Source organism: Hylobates moloch, unplaced genomic scaffold (genome assembly GCF_009828535.3).
Source record: "Hylobates moloch isolate HMO894 unplaced genomic scaffold, HMol_V3 SCAFFOLD_1, whole genome shotgun sequence".
NCBI classification, from domain to species: Eukaryota; Metazoa; Chordata; class Mammalia; order Primates; family Hylobatidae; genus Hylobates; species Hylobates moloch.
Window position 1 is genome coordinate 141,750,872 of NW_026652276.1, and position 16,155 is coordinate 141,767,026.

A 16,155-nucleotide genomic window follows, 5' to 3' on the forward strand; every position below is an offset into this window, starting at 1 on the left:
TCATGAATCAATTGGACATATTTGACATTTACAGAACACTCTACCCAAGAGCCACAAACTACACATTGTTTTGAAATGCATATGAAATGGTCTTCTGACCTGTATCTTGGGTCCTAAAGCAAACACTAACAAATTTAAAATAATTAAAATCATGCAAAATATGTTCTCTAGTCAAAATGGAATTTAACTAGAAATCAATAATGTAGAATAACTGAAAAATCACCAAGTATTTTAAAGTTAAGCAACACACTTCTAAATAATCCATGAGTCAAAGGAGTGTCAGGGGACATTAGAAAACAGTTTGAAATGAACAAAAATGAAAATACAACAAATCAAAATGTGTGGGATGCAACTAAAGCTGTGCTTTAAAAAATGTATAGCATTAAATAATTACATGCCTGTAATCCCAGCACTTTGGGAGGCCAAGGTGGGCAGATCACTTGAGGTCAAGAATTTGAGACAAGCCTGGCCAACATGGCAAAACTCCATCTCTACTAAAAATACAAAAATTAGCCAGGCGTGGTGGCACACACCTATAATCCCAGCTACCTGGGAGGCTGAGGCAGGAGAATTGCCTGAACCCAGGAGGTAGAGGTTGCAGTGAGCCGAGATTGCACCACTGCACTCCAGCCAAGATTCAGTCTCAAGAAAAAAAGAAAATAATCAAATTATTCCACCTAAAGACACTAGACAAAGAAGAGTAAAATAAACCCAATGCAAGAAGAATAGAGAAAATAACAAAAATAACAACACAGATCAATAAAATTTAAATCAGAAGAATAAAGAAAATCGATTAATTCAAAAGCTGGTTTTTAAAACAAAATCAGTAAAAATGATAAGCCTCTAGCAAGACTAACAAAGAAAAAAACAGAAGAAACACAAATTACTAGTATCTAGACTAAAAGAGGGACACCATAGATGCTGCAAACATTAAAAGGATAATAAAGGAATGTAATGAATGACTCAATACACATAAATTCCACAACTTAGATGAAATAGAATAATTCCTCAAACCAAAAATAATGAAGTTCATCTAAGATGAAAGAGATACCCTGAATAGTCTTATATTTATTAAAGAAATTGAATCAGCAGTTGAAAAGCTTTTTATAGAAGGAGTCTCCAGGTCTGTATGGATTCACTGGTAAATTCTACCTAACATTTAAGTAAAAAAAAAAAGGCCAATTGCAGAGACTCATGCCTGTAATACCAATACTGGGAGGCCGAAGCAGGAAGATTGCTTGAGCCCAGGAGTTCAAGACCAGCCTAGGCAACAAAGCAAGAGATCCCATCTCTACAAAAAATGTAAAAATTAGCTGGGCATGGTGGCATACATCTGTGGGCCTAGGTCTTCAGGAGGCTAAGGTGGGAGGATCACTAGCCCAGGAGGTGGAGGGCTCCATTTTGCCACTGCACTCCAGCCTGGTTGACAGCATGAGATTCAGTCTAAAAAGTAAATAAAGAAAATAAAATTTAAGGCCAGGCGTGGTGGCTCATGCCTGTAATCCCAGCACTTTGGGAGGCCGAGGTGGATGGATCACGAGATCAGAAGATAGAGACCACCCTGGCTAACACGGTGAAACCGTGTCTCTACTAAAAATACAAAAAATTAACCGGGCATGGTGGCGGGAGCCTGTAGTCCCAGCTACCTCAGGAGGCTGAGGCAGGAGAAAGTCGTGAACTGGGGTGGCAGAGCTTGCAGTGAGCCAAGATCGCGCCACTGCACTCCAGCCTGAGTGACAGAGAGAGACTCCCTCTCAAAAAAAAAAGAAAAAAAAGAAAAGAAAATTTAAAAATATATACAAATTCTACATAATCTTTGTGAGAAACTAGAAGAGGAGGAATACTTCTCAACCTACTTTACTATTTTGCTAACAAAATCATACAAAGACAGTGAGACAATTATAAAACAGTATTGTAACCAACGTAGATGCAAAAAATCCTCAATAAAATGTTAGCAAATCAAATCCAGGAATATATAAAAAGAATAATACATCATGACCAAACAGTTTGTCCCAGTAATACAAGGCTGACTTAATAGCCCACAATTTAAAACATGTAATCCACCATATTAATTGTCTAGCTCTTTCCCTCAGAGCAGGCGGCGGCGGTGGCCTATGCAGCAATGGCCAAGATCAAGGCTCCAGACCTTCACGAGAAGGAAGAGCTGCTGAAACAGTTGGATGACCTGAAGGTGGAGCTGTCCCAGCTGCGCGTCGCCAAAATGACAGGCGGCGTGGCCTCCAAGCTCTCTAAGATTTGAGTCGTCCGCAAATTGGACGTGTTCTCACGGTTATTAACCAGACTCAGAAAGAGAACCTCAGGAAATTCTACAAGGGCAAGAAGTACAAGCCCCTGGACCTGTGGCCTAAGAAGACACGTGCCATGTGCCGCCGGTTCAACAAGCACGAGGAGAACCTGAAGACCAAGGAGAGGCTGTACCTGCTGCAGAAGTACGCAGTCAAGGCCCAAGTGGCGCGTTGTCAATAAAGCACAGCTGTCTGAGAAAAAAAAGAAAGTCCAAAGAAGAAAAAACATAGGAAAATAATAACTGATGCAGAAATAGCATTTGGCAAAATTCAACATACATTTATGGTAAAAACCCTCAGCAAACTGGAAAAGAAGGGAAATTTCTCAAACTGATAAAGGGCATCTTAAAAAACCTACAGGTAATAACATATTACATATTACTTATATGTGACTATACAAGTGACATGATATCATTTAATAGTGAAAGACTGAATGTTTTTCCCTCTAAGACTAGAAACGAGGCAATAATGTCTACTCCTACCACACCTATTCCAAGTCACATTGAAGTCCCAGCCAGTGCAATATCATGAGAAAAAGGAATGAAAGTCATATAGATTGAGGGAAAAGATATAAAAGAGTCCCTATTCTCAGATTATGTGATTGTGTAGAAAATCTCAAGGAATTTGTGTTAAAAAACAAATTTCAAGACATAATTTAATTTGGCAAGGTTACAAAGTTAATAGACAAAAATCAATAATATTTCTATATACTAGTAATAAACATTTGGAAATGAAAATTTTAAATAATATTTATAATAGTTTTTAAAAAGAAATATGTATACATGGATACATGATATAAATGATACTTAATGGCATAAGTCTAACAAAATAAGTACAGTATCTGTATCCTACGTACAATATACCATTGATGACAGAAATCAAAGAAAACCTAGATAAATGAAGACATACGCCATGCCAATCAATCAGAAGATTCAATATGGGCCAGGAACAGTGGCTCGTGCCTGTAATCCCAGCACTTTGGGAGGCCAAGGCAGGCAGATCACAAGGTCAGGGGTTTGAGACCAGCCTGGCCAACATGGTGAAACCCTGTCTCTACTAAAAACGCAAAAAAAATTAGCCAGGTGTGGTGGTACGCGCCTGTATTCCCAGCTACTTGGGTGGCTGAGGCAGGAGAATGGCTTGAACCCAGGAGGGAGAGGTTGCAGTGATCCTAGACTGCGCCATTGCACTCCAACCTGGGCAAGAGAGCAAGACTCTGTCTCAAAAAAAAAAAAAAAAACATTCAATATAATAAAGATGTTATTTTTTGCAGGCCAGGCGCGGTGGCTCATGCCTGTAATCCCGGCACTTTGAGAGGCCGAGGTGGGTGGATCACGAGGTCAGGAGATTGAGACCATCCTGGCTAACACGGTGAAACCCCGTCTCTACTAAAAATACAAAAAATTAGCCGGGAGTGGTGGCGGGCGCCTGTAGTCCCAGCTGCTCCAGAGGCTGAGGCAGGAGAATGGCGTGAATCCGGGAGGCGGAGCTTGCAGTGAGCCGAGATCGCACCACTGCACTCCAGCCTGGGCAACAGAGCAAGACTCCGTCTCACAAAGAAAAAACAAACAAACAAACAAACAAAAAGATGTTATTTTTTCCAAAGAGAGTTATGGATTTAATGCATTTCATTTCCGGGTGGGCACAGTGGCTCATGCCTGTAATCCCAGCACTTTGGGAGGCCGAGGCAGGCAGATCGCCTGAGGTCAATCAGGAGTTCGAGACCAGCCTGGCCAACACGGCAAAACTCTGTCTCTACTAAAAGTACAAAAATTGGCCAGGCACAGTGGCTCACGCCTGTAACCCCACACTTTGGGAGACCAAGGTGGGTGGATCACCTGAGGTCAGGAGTTTGAGACCAGCCTGACCAACATGGAGAAACCCCGTCTCTACTAAAAATACAAAATTAGCCAGGCATGGTGGCACATGCCTGTAATCCCAGCTACTAGGAAGGCTGAGCCAGGAGAATCGCTGGAACCTGGGAGGCGAAGGTTGCAGTCAGCTGAGATCATGCCATTGCACTCCAGCCTGGGCAACAAGAGCAAAATCTCATCCCAATAATAATAATAATAACAATAATAATAATAATATAAAAATTAGGTGGGCATGGTAGCATGTGCCTGTAATCCCAGCTACTTGGGAGGCTGAGGCAGGAGAACTGCTTGAACCCAGAAGGCGGAGGTTGCAGTGAGCTGAGGTCATGCCACTGCACTCCAGCCTGAGCAACAGAGACAGACTCTGTCTCAAAAATACTAATAATATTATTAAAATAAATAAGATTTATTTTAATAATATTAATAAATAATAATATTAATAAATAATAATAATAAATAAGATTTAATGAATTTCCAATCAAAATGCCAGAAATACTTTTTAAAATAATAGACAAGCTGATTCTAGAATTTAAATTGAAAGGGAAAGGAACTAGAAGAACCAAATAAATTATGAAAAAAAAGTTGGAGGAAACACCTTATCCGATTTAAGACTTACTATAAGCGACAGTAATCAAGACAGTGTGGTATTAGAAAGAAATAGACAATAGATCAATGAAACAGAACAGACAGTCCCTGAATAGTACCACCCAAATATGGCCAATTGACTTTTGACAAAGGTGCAAATGAAGGAAGGATAGTCCTTTCAACAACTAGTGTTAGAATAATTGGACATCCTTATGCCAAAAAAAAAAAAAAAAAACCAAAAAACTGCAAACTAAACCTCACATCTTATTTTAAAATCTACCTCAAAATGAGGATATGGAGAAATAGGAACACTTTTACATTGTTGGTGGGACTGTAAACTAGTTCAACCATTGTGGAAGACAGTGTGGCGATTCCTCAGGGATCTCGAACTAGAAATACCATTTGACCCAGCCATCCCATTACTGGGTATATACCCAAAGGACTATAAATCATGCTGCTATAAAGACACATGCACACGTATGTTTATTGCGGCACTATTCACAATAGCAAAGACTTGGAACCAACCCAAATGTCCAACAATGATAGACCGGATTAAGAAAATGTGGCACATATACACCATGGAATACTATGCAGCCATAAAAAATGATGAGTTCATGTCCTTTGAAGGGACATGGATGAAACTGGAAAACATCATTCTCAGTAAACTATCGCAAGGACAAAAAACCAAACACCGCATGTTCTCACTCATAGGTGGGAATTGAACAATGAGAACTCATGGACACAGGAAGGGGAACATCACACTCCGGGGACTGTTGTGGGGTGGGGGGAGGAGGGAGGGACAGCATTAGGAGATATACCTAATGCTAAATGACGAGTTAATGGGTGCAGCAAAACAACATGGCACATGGATACATGTGTAACAAACCTGCACATTGTGCACATGTACCCTAAAACCTAAAGTATAATAATAATAAAAAAACTTACCTTACCTCAAAATACACAAAATATAAAACATTAAAGTACAAATTTTTTTTTTTTTTTTGACGCCAAGACTGGAGTGCAGTGGCACGATCTTTGCTCCCTGCAACCTGCACCTCCCGGGTTCAAGCAATTCTCTGACTCAGCCTCCCAAGTAGCTGGGATTACAGGTGCCCACCACCACTCCCAGCTAATTTTTTGTATTTTTAGTAGAGGCAGGGTTTCACCGCCTTGGCCAGGCTGGTCTTGAACTCCTGACCTCGTGATCCACCCACCTCGGCTTCCCAAAGTGCTGGGATTACAGGCATGAGCCACCGCGCTCGGCCAAAAGTACAAAACTTTTAGAGGCAAATGTAGAAGAAAACCATTGTGACCTGGGTTTAGGGCAAAGAATTCTTAGACACAACACCAAAAGCACATTCATAAAATAAAAAATTCACACAAAATTTTTTTAAAAATTGGACTTATCAAATTTTAAAACATTTGCTCTGAAAAAGACACTATTAAGAAAATGAGATAGATTGGACAGTTATTAGTCAATGGATTAAAAAAATAAATAGAACAAAATGGAAAGACAACCTACAGGCCAGGGGAGAAAATATTTGCAAATCACAAATATCCAACAATGAATATATGAAGAACTGTGGCCTAGGCATAGCGGTTCATGCTTATAATCCCACCACTTTGGGAGGCCAAGGTGGAAAGATCACTTGAGGCCAGGAGTTCAGGACCAACCTGGACAACATGGCAAGACCCCGTCTCTACAAAACAAAATTTTTTTTAAGTTGCCAGCCATGGTGACGCACATCTGTAGTCCCAGCTACTTGGGAGGCTGAGTTGGAAGAATCACATGAGCCCAGGAGTTTAAGGCTGCAGTGAGCTATGATTGCACCACTGCACTCCAGCCTGGGTGACAGTGTGAAACCCTGTCCCTAAAAATTAAAAAAAAAAAAAAAATTAAAATGTATTTTTTAAAGGACTTGAACAGACACATCACCAAAAAGGATATACTAGTGGCAAATAAACACAGGAAAAGGTTTTTAACATCATTAGCCATTAGTGATATATAGATTAAAACCATAATGAGATACCACTATATACCTACTAGAATGGGTAAAATATTTTTTTAATTACTTTTAAATGATAATATCAAATGCTGGTGAGGATGTGGATCAACTGGAACTTTCATACACTGCTGGGAGGAATTCAAAGTTATATAGCCATTCTGGAAATAGTTTGGCAGTTTCTAATAAAGCTAAATATACACTAACCATAGGCCCTGCAATCTAACACCTAAGTATTTACTAGAGATGGAAACTTAAGTTCACATAAAAATCTGTACATGTTTATAGCAGCTCTTTTCATAATCGTCAAAAACTAGAAAAAACCCAAGTGTGCTTCAATAGGTAAATGGAGAAACAAACTATGGTACATTCGTCAGTGGAATACTACTCAGCAATCAAAAGAAATGAACCATTGATACACACAACTTGGATAAATCTCAAGTTCATTATGCTGACTGCAAGAAACCCCTGGCCTCAGTTTCCTCCTCTATAAAAATGTGGGCCTCAAGAAGGTCTCTTCCTGGCCGGGTGCAGTGGCCCACGCCTGTAATCCCAGCACTTTGGGAGGCCAAGGAGGGTGGATCACTTGAGCTCGGGAGTTTGAGACCAGCCTGGCCAACATGGTGAAACCCCGTCTCTACTAAAAATACAAAAATTAGCTGGGCATGGTGGCACGCGCCTGTAGTCCCAGCTACTGGGGGGCTGAGGCAGGAGGATCACTTGAACCTAGGAGGCGGAGGTTGCAGTGAGCCAAGATCGTGCCACTGCACTCTAGCCTGGGCGACAGAGTGAGACTGTGTCTCAAAAAAAAAAAAAAAAAGAAAGAAAGTCCCTTCCAGTTCCATGTCCACAGATTTATGATCCAAATCAGCTATACTCTGATAAGGGAGCTGGAAGTTCAGTCTGGAAACTTCTGGGACTCCCAAAACTGTAGAAAGCTCTCAAATGTCTACTCAAAGTCAGGCCCAGTTTGTGGTCCAGGTATAGTCTGGACAAATGGTATGGGGCAGGATGGGGCCATCGTGGGTAGGGAGAGTGAATCCAGGGCTGCTCTCTATTGTCGGGGTCTTCTAAAGCTCTCGTATAACTGAGGATAACTCGTTTAAGGCTAGGGCTTTGCAAACAATGGGCCGACACCCTCTAAGGAGTAAGAAATTCAGCTGGTTATAACCAGCATGCTTTGTAATGAAATGGAATTAAATAGAATAGAGGAGAAACCATCAGAGTGTATAAGTAAGTGTAAATATTATTTCAGCAAGCTTTTGTCTGGGGAGGAGGTTGTCATGTAAAACATTTGAAAACATTGAAGCATTTGAAAACTTGGGAATATATGGAAGGAGGTGCCTTTCCAGGCTGGAAATAGCCTTGGGAGATGTTGAGAAACAGACCTAAATTAGAAGTGATCCCATGGCCTGAATCCCCAACCTCACCCTCTGCAAATGATCTGAGAATCCTTTAAAAAGGTAGGAGAAGAAGGGCTCTCATTCCCAGAAAACAGCCCTGGCCTCTTCCCTGAGCACCCTGGGCACTGGCCCATGCAATAGCTTGGGTTTTGTGTGTGTGTGTGTGTGTTGTTTTTTTTTTTTTTTTTTTTGAGACAGAGTCTCACTCTGTCGCCCAGGCTGGAGTGCAGTGGCGCGATCTTGGCTCACTGCAACCTCTGCCTCCCTCTGCCTCCTGGGTTCAAGCAATTCTCCCGTCTCAGTTTCCCGAGTAGCTGGGATTACAGGTGTGCACCACCATGCCCAGCTAATTTTTTGTGTTTTTAGTAGAGATGGGGTTTCATCATGTTGGCCAGGCTGGTTTCAAACTTCTGACCTCAGATGATCTGCCCACCTCGGCCTCCCAAAGTGCTGGGATTACAGGCATGAGCCACTGTTCCTGATCCTGTGTTTTTTTTTGTTTTTGTTTTTTTTACTGAACAACTCACCTCACCATCTTGGTGCCAGCCACTGTGCTTTGCATAGCCTTGATATTTCCAAGATTCAAAATGTTTCAAACGGGATTTTAGTGACACAATTTGCAATTCTCACTCCAAACAGATTTTATGTATACATCGCCTGCAGGGGAGGTAATCCCTGCTGATAAAGTCTGCACTTCAAAGCTTCCTGCCTTATCTTCAGGTAAGGGAATTGTTAGGATGTGTGTTAGTAATTACTCAGTCTTTGGGGTAGGCAGGAAGTTTGTTGTATTGCTATCAGCTTTACATTCCTATTCAGGAGCTAGGTAAGTATTCTTCCTCAAGGAAGACCCTGAGGTTTAGGAGGTTAATTTTCACACACAGCCAATAAATGGTGAAAGGGGATTTGAACTCTGGTTTGCCTGGTTTCAAAGTCTAAACCTTTTCCCCTACAGTTGCCTCTTTTATTACTAAGTGAGCAACCCCACTTCCTATGAAGCTGGATCTACTTCATTTTGAGCTGTTTTTTAAAAAATGTTCCTACTGTTCTTCCAGCTGAGGAGTTAAAATTATTCTATAGTTCAATAGCATAAACTAGTGTTTCACATGCTATGGAATTCTCAGTGAACTGGGTTCATCAGTGACTGTTGTATTTAATGGGAATTGAAAATCATATAGGATGACTCTTCATTTGATCAGCTTCTTTGAAGAGACAGTAGGAGAAATAATTGCACAGAGACCAAGCATAGAGAATGTTGCTTGACATGAATACTAGAATTCTAAAGCTAGATTTCCAATATATGTTAGATCAAAATAGTTTATATAAGAAAATATTTCCAGCCCAGGTGCGGTGGCTCATGCCTGTAATCCTAGCACTTTGGGAGGCCGAGGCGGGCAGATCACCGGAGGTCAGGAGTTCGAGACCAGCCTGGCCAACATGGTGAAACCCTGTCTCTACTAAAAGTACAAAAATTAGCCGGGTGTGGTGGCGGTCGCCTGTAATCCCAGTTCCTCAGAAGACTGAGGCGGGAGAATAGCTTGGCCAGGAGGCAGAGGTTGCAGTGAGCCGAGATCTCACCACTGCACTCCAGCCTGGGCGACAAGAGCGAGACTCCGTCAAAAAAAAAAAAAAAAAAAAAATTTCCAAAATTATAACCAAAATCATTAGTAGAACATGATTAAAACACCATTCCTTTTCATAGAGCTTTTTCACGGCCACACCAACTGCAGAAAATTAAGTCAAGTTATATCAACCCTTTGTATATTTATGAGTGCTTATAACACTGGAGGCTGGGTGTGGTGGCTCACGCCTGTAATCCCAGCACTTTGGAAGGCCGAGGTGGACAGATCACCTGAGGTCAGGAGTTCGAGACCAGCCTGGCCAACAGGGTGAAACCCTGTCTCTACTAAAAATACAAACATTAGCCAGCCGTGGTGGTGGGCACCTGTAATTCCAACTACTCAGGGGGCTGAGGCAGGAGAGTCACTTGAAACCGGAAGGCGGAGGTTGCAGTGAGCCAAGATCGCGCCACTACACTCCAACCTAGGCAAAAGAGCAAAACTCTGTCTCAAAAAAAAAAAAAAAAAAATACTGGAAATAAAATGTCCTTTGAAGATCTAACTGTTTGAAAGCCATTATGCACTCTTACATGAGTGTCATTTTACTTTGGCTAATTTTTGGCTTCCGAGATCATACATTTTCCCATTTTCCTCTGAGATGAGCCAGACTGAAGAAGCTTAATTTTTCATCTTTCAGAAAATCAACATATATACATTGACCTACTGTGCTAAGTAACTGATAAAATTTTGGAAATTAAGTATCCTCACTCCATCCATACAGCATTTTCAGGCCTCTGTGCCATTCACTATGACTGACTCATATTTCATGACTCAGTGTGATGGGAAGGGAGACGTCCTGAAGAATGAAATGGGATTGAAGGCAGAGCACTTATTTCAGACACCCCTTCTCCCAAGGATGTATTGCTTTGTCCTGAAACTGGAATAATTGACTTTGAAATAAGAAAGGAATACGGCACAGAACTTCTTCTAGGCCACGCACATTAGCCAATAGCCAAGGCAACTTCCTTTAACCAACGTGATTGTCCATTAACAGGCAGCACTCCACAAAGCATTCAAACATGATCTATGTCAAGGTAATTTCTTGGGCACAATTTATCTAAGAATTACATTGTGGGAAAAGGGCCAAACTAACTCTTTATGTCATTGGGACTTAACTTCACAGGTAAGGAGAAAAATTAAGGGGTCCACAGCTGATCGTTGAAGACAGAAATCCATCTCAAAATCATCATTGGTGTAAAAGTACCATTCCACCACTAGACAAACCTAAACCACACATCCAAAAATACACTACGTTAAAGTAGTGTTCAGTTAAATTCACAACAATCACTTCTTTACCAAAGTCTCAACTACCCATCAGCTGAAACTGCCTCTGGAAAGGCTACTAATAAACTTCAAAAAGTTTTATAAAGCTGGGCATGGTGGCAAGCACCTGTAGTCCCCCACACTCAGGAGGTTGAGGCAGGAGGATCACTTGAGCCCAGGAGGTTGAGGCTGTAGTGAGCTATGATCATGCCACTGCACTCCAGCCTGGGTAACAGAGCTGGTCAAAAAAAAAAAAAAAAGTTTTATGAAACTCATCTAATCAGGTGGAGACTCCAATTTGAAGAGTGTTCCTCAGTAGAATTTTGGAGAGAGAGGTTGTGGAAATAGAACTTGAATCTCAGTTAACTGTAGGAAAGTTATATGACATGTAAAGTTTTAGAAATTAAAAGTCTGAGTTGTGGGTGACACATGCTTTCACATGAATAGTCTGGGAAACCAGCCCAAGCCACAAACAAAACCAGAACTTCCCTCAGTGGCTTGCCAGATCAGTGTAAACCTCCCATTTCATCCTCTTCAACCAAAGAGAGGCCATCCTGTAACATACAAGCATGGAGCATTCCATTAAATGTCCATCCTCACATAGTGACGTGAAGTCATCTACACTTCTGCATTCCCCCTTGTGTATACCCACATGCCTGTATCCAAGCCTGATTAGGAAAGTACAGTGAAATTAGTTGAGGACCCCTTGTCACATCTTTCTAAAATGTGACATAAGATGAAATAAGGGTAAAATTTTTACCAGATCAAAATAATAATTCTAATTAACGAATTTATTTAAAAAGCATCAGATCTAGGATAGAGTTTCCAGTATAGGAGTATGATCAGTCACTTTCCCGTAGGTCACCTCCAAGTGATTTGGACCTTGTATACTTTTTTTTTTTTTTTTGAGACGGAGTCTCGCTCTGTCCCCCAGGCTGGAGTGCAGTGGCACAATCTCGGCTCACTGCAACCTCCGCCTCCTGGGTTCACGCCATTCTCCTGCCTCAGCCTCTCCGAGTAGCTGGGACTACAGGCGCCCGCCACCACGCCCGGCTAATTTTTTGTATTTTTTTAGTAGAGACGGGGTTTCACCGTGGTCTCGATCTCTTGACCTCGTGATCCGCCCGCCTCGGCCTCCCAAAGTGCTGGGATGGACCTTGTATACTTAACAACATGAGCTCAAATCCAAGTGTGGGTCTCCATGACCCAAGCCATGATTCCTGTTTCCAATAGTTGGCTTTACAGCTTGAGTGATTTACCAAGATTTGTGGTTATATTCAACTCTCCCTTTCTTTTTTCTCTTCCCTCTTTATCTCCTTTGATCTAATGCAGACCTCTCAACTAATACAAGCCTCTGCCTATGGCATCAGGGAGAAGACATCCTTATCAAGATGGCTCTGTTAGTTCAAGAATTACTATGTATGCATTGGATTAAATCTATTTCTTCAAAAAATAAAATGACCTTTTTTCTCTGCAGGAAGTAGAATTATTGGCTCTTTTGCAGGGATATCATGATAGTAGCAGACCTATTCAGGAAGGGCTAAGAGCACTTTCCTGGAATTTTAAAAATTCTCTTTGGAAGTGCCAGACTATTTTTGTACATATTTCTTCCACAGTCACCACTATCCCCAAAGACTCTCTGATCTTAATCCTAATTCCCAAAGGCACCTGGCCAGTTCTGGCCATCTAGATAAGCAACTGGCGGGACTCTCTAAACGTTTTTTCCCCTAAGGCACACTTAAGTCAACATGCAAGTTTATCTTCTGGAGTCTGCAACCTGAGCTTGCAACTCCTCTTTTGCACTTCCTTCCTGGTAGTTTAGAGGGGTAACATCTAGGTGAAAGTATGCCCGATTGCCCTGTTTTGTTTTTTGTTTGTTTGTTTGTTTGTTTTTTGAGACAGAATCTCGCTCTGTCGCCCAGGCTGGAGTGCAGTGGCGTGATCTGGGCTCACTGCAAGCTCCGCCTCCCGGGTTCACGCCATTCTCCTGCCTCAGCCTCCCGAGTAGCTGGGACTACAGGCGCCTGCCACCACGCCCGGCTATTTTTTTGTATTTTTAGTAGAGACGGGGTTTCACCGTGTTAGCCAGGATGGTCTCGATCTCCTAACTTCGTGATCCACCCACCTCGGCCTCCCAAAGTGTTGGGATTACAGGCGTGAGCCACCGCGCCCGGTGCCCTGTTTTTCTCAATATTTGCATATCACTAACTTCGGTTGCTGACCCCAGTGATGTACAACTGAAATGTCCACTTCCACTGAAGTTCCTAGACTGGCCATTAAGAAATGCAGCTTTGGGGCCACCACTTTGGGAGGCCGAGGTGGGAGGATCACCTGAGCCCAGGAATTTAAGACTAGCCTGGGGAACACAACAAGACCCCATTGCTACCAAAAAAAAAAAGAAAAGAAAAAAATAATAACTGGACATGGTGGCATGCACCTGTAGTCCCAGCTACTGGGGAGGCTGAGGTGGGAGGCTGAGGTAGGAGGATCACCTGAGACCAGGATGCCAAGGCTGCAGTGAGCCTTGATCATGACACTGCACTCCAACCTGGGGGACAGAGTGAGACCCAGTCTCAAAAAAAAAAAATGCAGCTTTGGCCTTTGAATCTGGACACATTATCGCAGCCCAAGTGAAATACAAAAGGCACGTAGGGCACCCAGCCTCTCCTCGCCATCAAAATAAGATGAACGGAAGTTGCATATTTCCTGTGTAACATCCTGTGTCTTCTCTAAATCCACTGTAGGCACAAAATGTCCATTTTACTCACAGAAAACTGAAAGACCAATAAAGTGAAGTAGATTGGCTAAACAATTGTTTTTTATTTTGTTTGTTTGTTTAAGACAGAGTTTTTCGCTCTTGTTGCCCAGGCTGGAGTGCAATGGCGTGATCTCAGTTCACTGCAACCTCTGCTTCCCAGGTTCAAGCAATTCTCCTGCCTCAGCCTCCCAAGTAGCTGGAATTACAGGCGTGTGCCACCAGGCCCGGCTAATTTTTGTATTTTTAGTAGAGACGGGGGTTTCACCATGTTGGGCAGGCTGGTCTCGAACTCCTGACCTCAGGTGATCCGCCCGCCTCGGCCTCCCAAAGTGCTGGGATTACAGGCGTAAGCCACCATGCCTGGCCTGCTAAACAATCTTGAATGTTGCTCCTGGCTCTAAAATGTCAGAGTGCCTCCAGTTATGCAGTGTCTCTAAACTACTAAAACTTGGGTTAGTCAATAAATAATCTGAGTGGACCGTGTGTATTTAAAGAAAATAAGGAGACCCAGATCCTTTCCCTATGAATCTCAGTCTCATGTCAATTACAATTCATTGCATAACTGAGTACTCACCAGGTGCTAGGGCATGCACCTCCTTTCCCTTCTCCAGCTGTTCTCAATTTTCACTGTACATCAGGATCACCTGGGGGAGCTTGGAAAAACACTGATGTTCAGACTGCCCATGCCAAGACTTCAATTGATTTAGGGCAGAGTCTGTTGTAAAAATTAGCCCAAGTGATTCTAACATGGAGCCAACATTGAGCCTTCCATGGCTAAGTCCGTCACCACCACCATGTTCTGTGGCAAATTCCAACAGGCAGAATTTACATAAGTGGCCTCTATTCCCCTTCATACCAGAGAAGGTGAGACTGGGAATTAAGTCATACTCTCAGTCCAGGGGGTAAATGGAAGTTAGGATTAGGGGTAAAGAGTAAGAAAAAGAACAAAGAAGACAGAAGGGAATTAAAATACTTTGTGCTTATTATCTCATTTAATCATAACCACCACCCCCCAGATAAGCAAACCAAAGCTCAACGGATTCAACAGTTTACCAGATCACTCAGCCAGTAAGCAACAAAACAAGAATTTAAACCAGCCTCTTACCCCAAAACCTAGGTTCTACTCATGCAACCCTCCTCATCCTGCAAGTCTAACTTCAAGTTCCGGTACCGTAAGCAACACTTCTGTCTTCATTATCAACCAGATGTGAATCTGGGTACCAGCGGTCACATCCCCCAAGTCCTGTCTCCTTGTGCAATCAATATTCAAAAATGTCTCCTGCTCACATTTGGCCTACTTAGTCTTAAATACTGTATTAGTTAGAATTAGGTTCTACTCCATGGGACAGAAAATACAAAATAAGAGTGGCTCAATTAAGGTAGTTCTTTCTCATGTAAAGGAAGCCCAAAGGTAGGCGGGTCCAGGGGATTCCGCAGCATCAGGGACCTGTGCTGCTTTCATTTTGTCATTCTGCTTTGCTCAATCATGGCTTCCTCCAGGTGCAGGGTAGCTTCTTCAGTTTCATCCAATCTGACTGGTGGTGGTGGCTTATGCTATAATCCCAGCACTTTGGGAGGCCAAAGCAGCAGGATCACTTGAGGCCAGGAGTTGGAGACCAGCCTGGGCAACATAGTGAGGCCTTGTCTCTACTAAAAATTTTTAAAATTAGCCAGGCTTGGTGATGCACACTTGTAGTCCCAGCTACTCAGGAGGCTGAGACAAGAGGATTGCTTGAGCACAGGAGATTGAGGCTGCAGTGAGCTATGATCTCACCACTGTATTCTAGCCTGGGCTACAGAGTAAAACCCAGTCTCAAGAACAAACAAGACAAAAACAACCATAAAAAAAAAGATGCTTCTGTAAGCCACACACACTCACCAGTTCCACTTACATTCCAGTGGCCATAACTTAGCCACATGGCCACAGTTAGCCAGCTGGGGAACAAGGCCTTTATTACAGGTGGCCATTTGCCCAGGCAAAAAAGGGGGCTCTTTTACTAAAGAAGAGAGGGACAGGACAGGAACAGTTAAGTCTCAGTCATGGTTTGCTGCCTGGCACTCCAGTCTTCCCCTGTAGGACTGCAGCCCTAACCTGGACACCATCAGCCTCGCAAGTCCAAGAGCCTGATTTACTCACTCTCCTTGCACCAGCTTCTCTTGCCAGTCCCACAGCTTTTCCCTTCACCTCAGACTTCTGCGTAATAATATACCATCAGCTTCTGTGCCTTTTGCTACTGGGCTCCACGGCTCCACCTTCCTAATTGAGAAACCCAGTACCAAAAGCTTATGGAATCAGGACTGAGTCCCTTTAGATGCTGTGCCTTGACCTACTGACCTCCTGACCTCC

At 42.6% G+C, this 16,155-nt stretch overlaps 2 protein-coding genes across 2 annotated transcripts in view; one reads left to right on the forward strand and one right to left on the reverse strand.

The window, feature by feature from the left end:
• Positions 1 to 16,155, reverse strand: part of EVX1 (even-skipped homeobox 1) — a 126,731-nt gene that overhangs the window by 96,573 nt on the left and 14,003 nt on the right. The gene's annotated exons all lie outside the window — the stretch shown is intronic.
• LOC116810715 (large ribosomal subunit protein uL29-like) lies at positions 2,123 to 2,487 on the forward strand. Its single transcript, XM_032755525.1, is given in 2 exon segments — positions 2,123 to 2,270; positions 2,273 to 2,487. Coding segments are annotated over 2 exon segments (363 nt in total).